General features: G+C 34.8%; 1 protein-coding gene across 1 annotated transcript in view; it reads left to right on the top strand.

Moving 5' to 3' along the window:
• Nucleotides 1-15,232, top strand: part of LOC126979891 (tripartite motif-containing protein 45) — a 36,278-nt gene that overhangs the window by 9,985 nt on the left and 11,061 nt on the right. The window contains exons 2-4 of the mRNA XM_050829469.1: nucleotides 7,125-7,264; nucleotides 10,044-10,211; nucleotides 14,321-14,494. Of these exons, the coding sequence (XP_050685426.1) occupies nucleotides 7,125-7,264; nucleotides 10,044-10,211; nucleotides 14,321-14,494 (482 nt within the window). The remainder of the gene's footprint in view (nucleotides 1-7,124; nucleotides 7,265-10,043; nucleotides 10,212-14,320; nucleotides 14,495-15,232) is intronic.

Consider the following 15,232-nt stretch of genomic DNA (forward strand, 5'->3'; position numbering starts at 1 on the left):
TTTAATCAATTAATTTAAAATTTACTATTTAATAATTCATTTTTATTTGTGTATTAATCCTAGAAGTGAAGGTTATCACTTTAAAATAATAACAAATTGAATATTAACGTTGTGCATTTTTAAATATTTTGGAATGGTTAAGGAATAATTTTGCATGAATTGCTTTATTTATCAGTATAAAATACTAGCATTTATGTGGTTAAATACAATATTCATTTATTGCGCTATCGTACACAAAAATGACAATTTATATTACATAAAAAATTTAACAATTCAGAACTATTACAATTTTTATATTAAAAAGTTTATCTCTTAGAAAAACTTAGTCTTAGTCTTACGAATTTTCGATCAGTTCACGTGTGAGCTGACGCGAGTTTAACATTTCATACGCAACCAAAAAAAAAATGTGAGCCGTCACGGGACGCCTGGCAGATGTTAAACATCGACATTATTTTGTAAAAGTATTATGCAGAAAAGAACATATTGTGATAATAACTAAATATTTCATAATGATAAAATAAAATATTACGATTTTTTTCCAGATAACGATGACTATTTATTGAATAAACATTTATTTTCATTCAATACAAAAATTTACGAATTTATTTCAAATCGTGACTACTTAATTCGTTTATAGTTTCGGTAACTTCCTTCGGTAATAGTTATATTCGGTGTTGCCTCTGAGGACGGTATTACTGTGACATGGCGACGCGTCGCCACGGCATGCGTCACCACGCCAGAAATCGGTTTTACGTGCGGCTATAGATGTTTCACATCAAAAGTGCTCAACGTCGCTAAAAAAGTTTTCACATCAAAATGTTTAAGTCGGTTTCTAAGCTAAGCGGCACCCAGAAAAAGCCTTTTACTGTAACGTATTTGAAGTATTTTTACTACTAACTGTAATTTATTTTATTTATGTACCTATTCAAGCAATACTTAAAGGCTCGCATTCTTTTTATATCGCATAAATGTCAACAGTTTTATAATATCCTGATTAGGATACAAAGCCAACGAAATATAAATATTGTGCTGGAATCCTTTCTGTACGTGTGCAAGTTTTCAAGAAAATCGGACGACTTCGAGTGGTTAAAACTCACATTTTTAATTTCAGTATTGACATACACACCGAAACTGTGTAAAATAATAGTTTTAAAAAAAACTAAAAAATACGCTTTTATAGAAAATCGCACTAAAAAATTAAATTTTTTATTGAATTGAATATTAATCTATATATTATATAAAAGAGATTTCCACGTATATAGTCACTCATCACGATATCTCTGGAACCATAAGCCGTAGAGACTTCAAATTTGGTAGGAATATTCCATTCGCCGAATAGAGGTCAGCTAAGAACGGATTTTACGAAATTCCACCCGCAAGATTTTTTTTTATTATGAACAGAACACCGTCTGTCGGGTCAGCTAGTAATATATAATATTGAATTGTCATCGGTCTCTAATAAGTATGCCAAATTTCGAATTAATCCGACGTTTTGAAGGGGGTCAAAATCATGTTCAGAGATTCTGTTACATACTAACATACATATGAAGCTTATAAAAGCGCATTAAAAATCAATCAACGGAGTATTTATTATTAGTGAATTGATCTTCTGAGAAAAGTAAGATATAATTATTATTGTTTTAATGAGCGCATGGAACTGTATAAGTAATGTAGTCTAAATATAGCTCGCCACCCGGCGTGCCTCGGCCGCGGCCCGGAACCTAAACAATTGTAATATCGATGTTGTTATGACGTTTGCTTATTTATGTTCCACTGACTTCAGTTTTCATTTATGCTCCGTGTTTATACTCGTGCTGTTTCCTATATACGGTACGACAAATATTTCACCAACTTACTCTAGTGATGAAACGATATATTATTTCACGTCTATGCGAATGTTCTGTTAATCAAGTATTTTGCCTATAATTATTTGTTTTTAAGGGTTTTAAAAAGCGGTTGCACGTTCAATCCAAGATATAAAATATAATAAAAACACTTAAATCAGCGGCGCATTTTTATAATATAGCTGCAATGTTCACAGGCCTTTTTTGTAATAATAATGCAATATAGTCCGTATTTTAATCATTTTCTTTAAAATATATTAAAAAAACATGTGTGTAATGCAATTCACACGTGGTAGAAGTGAAACCTTAAGAAAATTTGGCTTCAAGATGGTCAGCACTTGTATAATAATTTTAATGTGCATTTTGCTTTTACCTCTAAGCTGTATATGGAATCCTGGTACATGTTGCTAGGATGACACGTGTTTTCTACCGCTATGAAAGACATTACTATCACCGCTACCATATTTATTCTCTCCTGGTGTCTATGTAGTAATACGTCAGAATATATTAAGGTATACTCGCTTCATACATAAGACAATCTCTTCTTCAATTATGATCGCCTGGTACCCAAACACTGTATAATGCTTTCCTATCTCATTCTCACGCCGGCTAAAACCAATACATTTATTTACCTGTTTGTGTCACCAGCGTCTTGCTTTTTCGTTTCTTTGAGTTTCAAATCACAACGATTCTAAAGAAGTTTCACTTCAAAAAAACCTATGAAAATTAAGAAAAAGTAATGATTCAGTTTTAGGAAGCTCTACTGAACCGTTACGTTTTTGGAGGTTGTCTCGTTTCACCCTGCATAGTCCGTTGGCTGCTACTAAATTAACAATAGTTGTTTTATTCTAAACAAGTGTTCTTTTCAGTATTTGTAGGTTTTACAGTTTCTAATCTATACATATAAATAAAATTTTAGTGTCTGTTTGTAATATTAAAATAACCGTTTTTTACTACATGTTTATGAATTTTATATACGAAAAATAACAAAAAACAAAAATAACACTTTTTACAATATTTATCTGTCTGTCTGTTTGTTCCGGCTAATCTCTGAAATGGCTTGATCGATTTTGACGGGACTCTTATTGGCAGGTAGCTTATGTAATAAGGAGTAACTAAGGCTACGTTTGATTTAGAAAAAAATCTTTTATTTTAGAAAAATAAAGTAATATTGCAATTTCCAAGAAACGGTCTAACTCAACATTTGCCGGGTCAGCTAGTAATATAATATATTTAAATACAGTAGCACTGAAATTTGACCCTTCTTTATTATTATTATTTCTAAAAATTCGTGAAGTAAAAATATCTAACACTTATAAACAAATATAACGAAACTTGACAAACGTAATGAGAAACGTATAGGAACTCTAAAATAAAATTAACCAATAATTTTACAATAAGACATTTTCGACAGTGGCAAAAAATTAACTTATTACCATTAAAATAAAGTTTCAAACCATTACTTAGCAACCATAAAGATCATTCTGTTACATAGATATAAAACAGATATCTTCGAGGTTTATTTCCTTGAATAAGCTTTGAACTCTACGTGAACATTAAACAATTATTCCTTATTATTTAATCAGACAGCTTAGATCAAAGGTTGTATATAATATGCAATATCACTACATAGTAAAGGAAATGTACAGTATATTAAATGGAACAGGTGCTATGCAATTTTGTTTGGTTTTCTGAGAGAGGAGGAAATAATAGAGGAAAGGTCTAAAGTCTAATCCATAATAACGATTGCAGGCGTCGGTGGCTCAAAAGATAGAACCGCTGGCTCTCACCACGCTGTCACTGGTGTGATCCTCGCCCGCCACGTAGGTACCAACGTTGTATCAGGTCTGCCTAATTTAGATGCACATTTAAATTAAATTATGGGTACCACAACGGCGCCTATTTCTGACGTGAAACAGTAATGTGTAAGCATTATTGTGTTTCAGTCTGAAGGGCGCCGTAGCTAGTGAAGTTAATGGCTAAATGAGACTTAACATCTTATGTCTCAAGGATACGAGCGCAAATGTAGGGCTGCTCAGAAATTTTGGGGTTTTCAAGAGTCCTGAGCGGCAGCGAATAGTAATGGGTAGGGCGTATTAATTACCATCTGTGGAACGTACTGCTCGTCTCGTCCCTTATTTTCATAAAAAAAAAGTTTGATTTAGACACCGAATGTAACACAAGTCAGGTTGTTAACCCTACTTGTAACAACGGATCTATTTCATATTGGTGTACTTTGTAATCTACAATCCAATTGTGAATCATAATTGTGTATTTTGCTCCAAGTAATCTTGGAGCAAAATACACTTTAAAAATTTTTAATAACCGATACTCCTTCTTGTTAATCTGTATTCTTTATTTAGTTTCTCTGTTTATAATTTATTATTAGTTGTTTGTGTTTGTTATCGAGTTTGCTGAGCTGATCGAAGTTCGAACCCACTGACAAATTATATTTTTTCAATTTCTAAACCTGTGTTTTTCTCTGACTACTAATTATGTATGTTGTTTTACGATTGGTAGGAATGCTTAATTTGTAAATTAGACTTTGAAATGGAACACCATTCACAAATGTAAGAATGGATTGCACGTTTGTGAATCTCCTTAAAATGTATCAACTCGATATACCACCTGAAACCCGAAAATGCGTGACCAGATTTGATTTTTCATTGTCTGCGTTAGCTAGTATACAAATGAGCTATAAATGCGAAGCGTGGATGACTGTTTACGACATGTCAGTCAAAATTGGTTACAATAACAATAGATTTGCTTTGCTTTTCTTGATTTATATGCGTTCGATATGTTCTTCTCTCTCGAACGATTTTTGTCATTGCTGCAACCAACAGATACAAAACTACTGCTATCATCAAAGCAGCCTGGATTTGAATTGTTCTACTTATGATCTTTTGACATGAGCATAGATAATACACGAGTAACTAGAGAATGACTTATCTAAAAATATAGCCTAAAAACTTAAAAACACGTGCTAATTATCCCACCGATAGCTCTTAATCGGCTCCCAAAGGGGCCGATAAATATAAGCACCCGATATAGTCTTAATTCGTTTGATAATTTCTATCTGCCTGTTGAAAAATTCGAAATTGCGCTATCCGTCGAATTTCTCTTATCTAGTTGTTTAACTGAGGATTGAAAAATCGGCCCTTAGTGTGATTTTAATTGTTTAATGTTTTTTATTTCATTTGTTTGAGATTAATTTTATCTGTTTGATATTATTTATTTATTGTTATGAATATTGGTATGACTGAACTTAATCCATTGTTAATCAAAGTTCAATAAACGTTTTGATTTTTTTTTAATATTTGTTATTTTAGCTAACTTAAATGTCCTACAACTTATAATAACCACAAAATTTAAATGATATTTTCACCATGCAGATCTGCAAAGTACAAAATTAATAATAAAAAGTCATTTATCCACCGTACTGCTATACCAGCCATAAAAAGATAGATACTTTTTTACCTTGCTTACAATGTATTCTTTCTCCCGTGAATCATTCGAGGTCGCCGTTATTTAGAGATCGTTCCACGTCGGATGTAATGAGCAATACACTCGTATCTTCCGCTGATATTAATATCTCGACAATGTTACATATTATGGGAATAGCACCAGTAAATAGTTATAATTAGGCTTCCCCGGGCTCCCTCGTAACTTTTAAATTGTTGAAGTGATGTTAATCCTTGGAATACTAATAAATATGGAATACTGAAAAGACATATTATTCATTAGCAATAGTTTCAGAAGAATTCGATCATATGATCCATTTGCTGGACATCTTATTTTTTTTCAAAAATATATACAGGTTTTTGCATCTATTGTCATTCATTCATTAAATTCCTGTATCCCCTAGCTGGGGCAGAGGGCATCCACAGTGCATCTCCATCGCAATCGGTCCTGAGCATCTCTCTTAATTTCACTCCAGGTCTTTCCGATGTCCTTCGCTTCAATGACAGTCCGCCGCCAGGTTTGCTTTGGACGGCCACGTTTGCGTTTTCCTTGAGGGTTCCAAACTAGGGTTTGCTTCGGTACAAGGTTGGGATCCCTCCGGAGTGTGTGGCCTATCCAGCTCCATTTACGGCGTTTTATTTGTTGGTCGATTGGGACTTCATGACAGCGTAGCCAAAGGTGATCGTTGGAAATTTTGTCGGGCCAGTGAATACCGAGGATATTTCGAAGATCTATCTATCTTTCATCGCTTAACGAGAACCTAAAGTTGATGAGAGATGGGCTTGGTAACCTTCCACGTTTCACACCCATACATCAATACGGTCTTCACGTTGGACCGGAATATTTTGAGCTTAGCTCTCCGCGTGAGTTTCCGTGATTGCCATACGGATCGGAGTCGTGCGAAGGTTGCTCTTGCTTTGGCGATCCATGAAATGATATCTTCTTCAGTCCCTCCAGTCTCTGACACGCAGCTCCCGAGATAAGAAAATTTGTGGATGCGTTCCACTACCTCTATGCCAATGAGCAACGGGCCTGAGCTCGAGCCCCGCACCTCATTTCTTAAGTCCTCCTTATATTTAGTTTAAGTCCCACCTTCACTGCTTCCTCGCACAGTTCGCTCAATTTGGACTGCATATCTGCGCGAGTGTGGCTTAAGAGGCATATATCATAGGCATAATCCAAATCCTCTACAGTATTTGTTATGCCCCATTCTATACCGCGGCGCTTGTTGTGCGTTACTTTTTTTAGAATTCCATCAAGAGCGACAAGGAAAAAAAGAGGTAAAAGAAGGCATCCTTGTCGTATACCGGCATGTACCGCTATTTCATCCGAGATGAGCCCATTATGTGTCACTTTACAACCATAGTTCTTGTATAGAGCTTTAGTGATATTTATTATTTTCTCGGAGACGCCAATTTCTCGTAGGCGAGACCATACACCGGTCCACTTCAACGTGTCAAAGGCTTTTTCAAAATCCACGAATGTAAGGTACATTTTCTTTGCCATTCTGATGCCTGTTCTAGTGTGATACGTAAAGTGTTTATGTGGTCCGTACACGATCGATTGGGGTGGAAACCTGCTTGCTCACTACGGATGAGGGGGTCGATGACTGTCGAAAGCCTATCCAAATATCAGTCTGAATATCAAAATTATAATAAAAATGTTAACGTATTGATTTATTAAGTTTTGTGACACGTACACACACACAAATGCAAAAACGTCTCGAGAGTAATTTACATTATTACAAGTTAATTCAATGTTAAGGACGAATTTTTTGAAAGTAATTACCACTACTTAAACATTTTTTTATTGTTGCAGGATCTCTCCAGCCATCGAGTAGCTCCAGGTCAGGGTCTGGCAGCGGTTCTGCGGGCTCAGGGTATGAGAGCGAGAGGAACTCTGACTCCGACGCCAGCCTCAATCAGAAACCACGCAAGTTTGGAATTTATACCAAGAAGGTACTATTAAATCTTAAGGGATGCTCCTTTGCACAGGATGCCGGTTAGATTATGGGTAGTAGTAAGCAGTAATATGTTAGCATTATTGTGTTTCGGTCAGAAGAGCGCCGTAGCTATTGAAATTACTGGGCAAATGATACTTAACATCTTATGTCTCAAGGTGACCAGCGCAATTGTAGTGCTGCTAACAATTTTTAGGGTTTTCAAGAATCCTGAACGGCACTGCATTATAATGGACGGGGCGTATCAATAACCATCAGCTAAACGTCTTGGTCGTCTCGTCGTTAAAAATATAATTTTCGAAGCATTAAAACGCGTTTTATTGACACTGTATGTTTACATTAGGTTTTTGCGTAAAAGAACATTTATATATCGAATTTTTCTTTATAATTTTATTTAACCCGATGTTTCGTGACCTTTTCAGTGCACGTCTTCAGGGGGACTGACTGACGTAAAAACTTAATGTAAAAACACAACTTCAAGATCACGCGTTTTAATCTGACCATCATTATCAGCTGGAAGATGTCTACTGCTGGACAAAGATCTCCCCCAAAGATTTCCACGACGATCGGTCCTGCGCTGCCCTCATTCAACGTATTCCGTTGATCTTGATCAGATCGTCGGTCCATCTTGTGGGGTTCTTACCAACACTGCGTCTTCCGGTACGTGGTCGCTATTTGAAGAATGTACAGCCCCAACGGCCATCTGTCCGTCGAACTATGTGCCCTTCCCACTGCCACTTCAGTTTCGCAATCCCTTTTAATTGAAATTGAAGTTAATTATGAAAAAAAAAAAACAAAAGGGGGCTAATATCCAGCGGTCATAAGACCTAATTTGATATATCAGTCAAGCTGCTCAAAGAACGAAAATTTCGGCACGCGCACCAGTAATATTTTTTTTATGTCAAAATAGCATTGAAGTAATCGATTTTTTAATAAGTTCAAAAATCATCAGAATTTATCTTTCTAGCGATGTGCTTTTTATATCATTAATATGCACAGTATAGTTGTTATATAGAACAAAACGTTGATATTTTATATAGGCCCTAGTATATATACTCTATTTCTTCTAATAAAAATAGGCAAACCCTAGTCACGTGGAACCCACTCAATGGAATCAAAATCGATTTACTTATAATTAATATGAAGAGATAAGATTGATCCACAGAGTCTAAAAATTAAGTTAGAATCTCATCTTCATCGTATATTTTATTTAGGTACTACAACTACGTATTTTTCAATTCAAGAATATAAGCACTGCAATTGGGCTTTTTATTTTCAGCACCGATTAGTCCATTGAAATGTTACAATTTAAGGACCGAATATTGCATTTATTATTTTTGGGACATATGTGGGGGTCAATAGAAGCTTATCCCCAAGTTTCTGTTGTTGTCCCCCTGCCGCCATCTTGAAAAAAGGGGCGAAAACACTTTTTTCGCGATATCTCGGAAACTATGCGTCCTACAAAAAATTCGTAAGGACATAATTTGTAGCAAATCGCTTTGCCTGTAAATATGTTCTAAAACTATCAGTCCTTAACTTAAAATTAAAGAAGTTACAAGCAAAAAAATTTCTATAACAAATTTATATTTTGCATAACATTTTTTATACTTTCATTTTACAAAAAAATTACCTTAGACCAATCGGGATCGTCAATTCTCATAAACATTGACGATCCCGGTCAATTTTGCAGCGCTGTAACAGCATTTCAAATGAAAGAAATTTAAAAAAAATATACAGAAAAATTTTCCTCAAAAGACTATCTACAAGATTGGTCCGAGGTAATTTTTTTTAAATGTATAAAAAAAATTATAGAGCAAAAAAGAAATTTGTTATAGAAATTTCCTCACTTTTTTGCTTATAACTTCTTTAATTAAAATTTAAAGCAATAAGTACAAAATATGTCTTTACGAATTTTTTGTAGGATGCATAGTTTTCGAGATATCACGAAAAAGGTGTTTGCACCCCTTTTTCCAAGATGGCGGCCGGGGGACAAGGGCGGTAACCCCAAACTTGGGGTTAAGCTTCTATTGACACACATGTTCCAAAAATAAAATTGCGTCCTCTAAAAAATGCAAGGCTCATGTAACATTTCAATGGACTAGATACAATTTTGAATTTATTATCTCCAATGTCAAATTATTATTGCAAGTAAAGATCTTCAGATTGTTTATCTGTGGGCGTGTGTGTAGCATCACATGTAGCACTGTCCTTGGAGCTCCTACTTCATCACACATTAGTGCGATTGTTGTCAGATTGAGCGTTTAAAGTGGTTTAGGCTAATTTATTAATAGTTTAGTAGCTAGTTTATTAATCTTCCCAACTTTCAAAGCTAGAAGAGGGTCTTACTTTTAATTATAACAATTATATTCTAGTACCAGCAAACATCGCAAATATGTCGCTCTAAGTGAGACTTACATCTTTGTGCCGTTTGGTGTCGAGACACTTGGCCCGTGGGGCCCTAAGGCACGGAGAATGTACAAAGTACTATCTACGCGACTCAATAGGTCTACTGGTAACCCAAGCGCTGGCAGCTATTTCGGTCAACGGATCAGCCTAGCTATCCAACGTGGAAATGCTGCCAGTAATATTCTAGGTACGCTTCCCCATAATGATAGTTTTAATTTAATGTAATCATAGTATTGTAAATAATATAGTTATAAGATTTGTTTTGTTGTAAGTACCTACCTACAAATATATTATTTCTAAATCTTCATAGTTAAATGTTTACATTGTTATAGCTGTTTTGAAAATACTCGCATTTAACATCTCTTGAATAGATTTCCGGTAAAAGTATCCACTTTGTGGTGTGCCCTGGGTGCTCAGGGGAGACTCCGCTGCCTCTTGGAGGAATATCAGCTCTGCCGCTCAACTATGTACTGCTGCGAAAAATAGCCAATCAAGATTCATCCAGTGTGTTGTGTGACCTCTGCTCCTCAGACAATAAGGTTTGTTGTTATACAATCAGTATTTTTTAATTACCAAATATGCGTCGGTGAGTTGATAAATATATCAGGTTTTAAAACTAAAACATAACAAAGTTATTAGAAAATATAAAACTTTCTCCAAATCCTGCCTATAATAATGGACCTTCGATAATTTATATATCTAGATCTATTGTGACAGCTGTGAACCCGTTGAATAGCGGCGAACTGTTAGCCTCTATTTAAACGCTCTAACGCTGCGTGAGTTGCTGAAAAAGGACTGCACACTCAGTGTAATAAACCTAGCCTGTTATCATGTGTTGCCTAACAGCAAGACGCTCTTTCTAAACAGAAAAATTATCTAAGCTATGGACATAATACTTATTGATGAATGACTTTTGACAATTATTTGTAAATATAGGTTAAACTTAACCCACTATCCCTACTCTGTAATTCTACCATAAATAAATCTTATATCTTTAAACGAGCAATTCTTGTATATATATATCTATATATAATCTGAATCTCGGAATCGGCTCCAACGATTTTCATAAAATTAAGTATGCAGGGGATTTCGGGGGTGATAAATCGATCTAGCTAGGTTTCAATTAAAAAAAATTGTTTTATCCATGTTTGAATGAGAAACAGCTACAATAACATTAGAATACAAAGGTAAATTTCGCCACTATATACAAGACTATTATAGCTCAGATGGGACATTGGGTGATCCGGAAAGCAGAAGACCCCGGATTTCGAATCCAGATGTCCTTTTAGTTTTTTTTTGTTCAAGTTTTGTACATTCTTAAAAATCCGAGCAAGGCTCGGTCGTCCGGATATTATTAATATAAAAGTGTATCAAGCAATATATTAATATGATTCTGATGTTCTTGTAATTGTGAAACATGTGTTAGGACGCATCTATATTTATATTTTGTATCACTTTCCTATATTGTTCAGTTCTTGTGATGTGGTTGTTATGGTTCCTTGTAATAATAAATAAATAAATTCATAGGAGGTATAATCAACAGTGGCTATTAAAATAGATCACACTGGTTGCATTGAAACAGGGCTATTCTTAACCGTTTTAAAGTCGCTCTACCAACCATAACCATAATGGTGTAAAGACCTTATATAATACTAGCTGACCCAGCAAACGTTGTATTGCCGATATTAAAATCGCGATACAAAAGTAACTGTTGATCGTAGATGGGTGAAAATTTGAAGTTGTACGTATTTTTAATGCTGACTTATAATCAAACAAATTAAAAAAAATGTCAAAGAAAAATTAAAAAAAAAACGTGTGGACCACCCTTAACATTTAGGGGGATGAAAAATAGATGTTGTCCGATTCTCAGACCTACCCAATATGCACTCAAAATTTCATGAGAATCGGTGAAGCCGTTTCCGATGAGTTAAAAGTTTAACACCATGACACGAGAATTTTATATATTAGATTATTGACAACAATGACTTCAATTTATGGTAACCCATGATCCAGCTTAAATCCGACATATTTTCTGGTCAAATATTCAGAATAGTCGCACATATTAATCTGGTTTTGTGCGTTCGTAATAATTCAAAACGTACAAACGACAGTAAATCTCAGCCAATAACGCCCCAAATGTAATTAAATCACAAATAGTTTAATTTAACACGTCATTGTAAATTATATATGGTTCACGCTCCGCTACATACGGAACAAATTCAATTACCTTCATAAACGGAAATATACTACGGTTAGCGTGAAATTCAAGAGCGTATCGCTTCCCGAAAGCGCATAGGTATAGGAAACTTTAGATAGAGTTACTCTGCCGCCTAAAAAAATACAATATTCAGACTAAAATTGAAAATGTATTCATTATTTTTTTTTGCTTTCGTGTTTTGTGCAGTATATATTATATTTTTCGGTATAGTCAAAACTATATGGGATTTTTTCTAATAAATACACAAATAAATTTGAAAGTGTTTAGTATTTACGTTTCTTGTATATTTCTTGAATTTTATATTTTATGATGTGGTATTTATATCTATTAATTAATTAATTACTCAGATCAAATTTTTAAGAGAGCATAAAATCGAAAGTATGGTCGGGTTACGTTATCTATAATACCTATATGAGAGATTGGTAGCTACTGACTCATTGCGATATCTCTGGATTTTACGATATTTCATCCGCTAGGGGGATGTGGGGGCGTCACTGACCTGTACTATATCCACTGGACTGGTGGCTGTCAAAATGCTTTTGTGCCTGTTTGATATTCGCCATTTTGGCGCTGTTGGCCATGTAGCGAGAGTCTGCGGTACTAAAACTATTGAAGACAACCTCAGCAAACATCGATTGATGGTGGGAAACTATTTTATTTTATTTATTTGGAAAACCAACAGCTTTAAAAACTTAAGATAATTACAGAGAGGCAATTATAGGTTTCCACAATTAGTGCTAGAGTAGAAAAATTGAACTGACAACGTGAGCATATGGAATTTGAAAATTACAATTTACATTATTATTAAAGTTAAAGTTAATATATTTTTACAAAAAAAGGTGTACCTTTTTATGTTGCTTCTTGACGTATAAATAACTCGGAAAACGAACGAACTTAATTAAATATGCAAAAATACTTCAGAGTACGTGAAATTTGTACGTTCCTTTGCAGCCATTTGTATTATACGTCAAAATTAGTTCAGTTCAATTAGTATTTATACAGGTCAGTGAGGGGCGTGGAGGCGTTAATACACAATATATAGATCATTCAGACACACGTTTTTGTTTTGTTTATTTTTTCTTTCATGCGTTAAGTTTGTAAAGATTTTTCTTATTATTAACAGAACAACGTCTGTCGGGGTAATACATGTATAACTAGGATAGTACCTCTTTTAAATTCAAATTTTTATATACAGTAAAACATTTCAAATATAATATCTTAAAACGAAGCATTAATTATTATTTATGACTAACTGCACTTTCATTTAATGAAATCAGTCTATATACTACAAAATTTCATTACACACAACCCTAGGATAGGTATTACTTTACCACTGTTAATGATAGTATACAATAAGGGTATTATTTATTTGTTAGCCTGATGTCAGAGATGTATTGACTGATAATCGTTTGATCCAGAGGTAGGCACTTCACTGAACCCTACATAATTTACATGACATGCCAAGCTTCGTCTATATATTAATAGTGAATGTGGAACAAGTATGAACGATTTCACGAGAACCACATTTACAATGTCATGTCACATTTATTTTGATGCGCGTCCTTTGTACGATTTTGGTATTTTTGTAAGAGTTTATTTTAGATTGTTTCACCTCTTGTATTCATAGACATTGATGCAACGAGACTCATATGGAGGTTGGTAGCATCAATGTGGTATTTATTTTAACATTCAACTATTTTGTAACGATCAAGTCTGAAAAGGAAATAAACAGAAAGAAGGACATTTTTATCTTAAAAATAAGAGAAGCCTATTGACGATTTTCATTTTGAATTACTTATGAAAAGCTTATGAGATTTTAGGTTCTTTATTTTTTTCTCATTTATTTAATGAAATTTTTTAAATTATTATAAAATGATTTAATGATTTTTTTAAATTCCTTTCTTCCACGTACTACAAAGCTGTGGAATGAGCTTCCTTGTACGGTGTTTCTGGGACGATACGACATGGGTACCTTCAAAAAAAGCGCGTACACCTTCCCTAAAAGCCGGCTACTGTGATTCCTCTGGTGTTGCAAGAGAATATGGGCGGCGGTGATCACATCCTATTACATAAAAAAATTAACAGAAGTATTAAAGTAATACATACTCCCACAAAAACTCTTTATAAATGAAATAAGAATACATTTTGGGAAAAGATTACTTTTAATTTTTATTAGTACGAAAACACACAAACATTTTCACATTAAACCTCAACATTTTCCGAAGTGGTAATACCTAAATGGTAAAATGTGTTTTTCTTTGATCTAATGATATTTGACCATTTGATTTGATTTGAATGATTTATGAAATTTTCACATTCAAGTACGTTGTGTAGTAAAACAAATAATTTATAATTTCAATGAATGCTTTCGTACCCTTGTTTCATTCATTAATATCTGTACTTATTAGGCACCGTAATGAATAATTTCAGGCGCAATGCAGATGCGAGGAATGTCTGCTGAGCATCTGTAGCTCATGCTGCGAGAGTCACCGCAAACAGAAGGGCACATCGAAGCATGCCCTGCAACCACTCCACACTCCGGCCAGGTTCTGCAGCTTTCACACCAAGTGCGAATTGACGGTCTACTGCGCCACGTGTCAGCAGGTATCCATGCTCACGTATGACTTCACGAAATATATATGAAGGAATATATTCATTCATTTCAGCCGGAAGACGTCCACGGCTGGAAAAAGGCCTTCCCCAAAGATCGTCATGACGATTGGTCCTGCGCTGCCCTCATCCAACTTAATTCTGGCGATCTTGACCAGTTCGTCGGTCCATCTTGTACGGGGCCTACCAACGCTACGTCTTTCGTTACGTGGTCGCCATTCGAGGAATTTACTGCCCCACCGGTCATCTGTCCGTCGAGCTATGTGTACTGCCCTTCACTTCAGTTTCGCAAACATTTGGGCTATGTCGGAGACTTTAGTTAATTTTTTTTGTTTAATTTTAATTGATATACAAATTATTTTTTCCTCCAAACTTAAAATGGAGTCATAACTGAAGAATATAACAAATATTTATAAATGGTACGATGTCGAACGGTTAGCTTCGTGGTAACAACCATTAGCCGTGCCGACCTGTGGAGGCGTTGATCGGAATCCAGCATTGTCCCTTATTTTGGCCCCAATAAAAGTATTTTGGCGTGCGTCATTAGTAGGTACTTCTTCGTGAATCAGTAGGATAAACCTGAAACCGCCTTAGTAGATAAGATGAGTACTGTTGTCAAAGAGACTAAAAAGAAAGAAATGATACTTACACTTGGGTATTTCCATACACTTGCACTTGTTAAAAAATTGTAAACAAACTTAAATCTTTTAAATTCCTCATTGTGACAGCATC

This window comes from Leptidea sinapis, chromosome 4 (genome assembly GCF_905404315.1).
Source record: "Leptidea sinapis chromosome 4, ilLepSina1.1, whole genome shotgun sequence".
NCBI lineage: Eukaryota > Metazoa > Arthropoda > Insecta > Lepidoptera > Pieridae > Leptidea > Leptidea sinapis.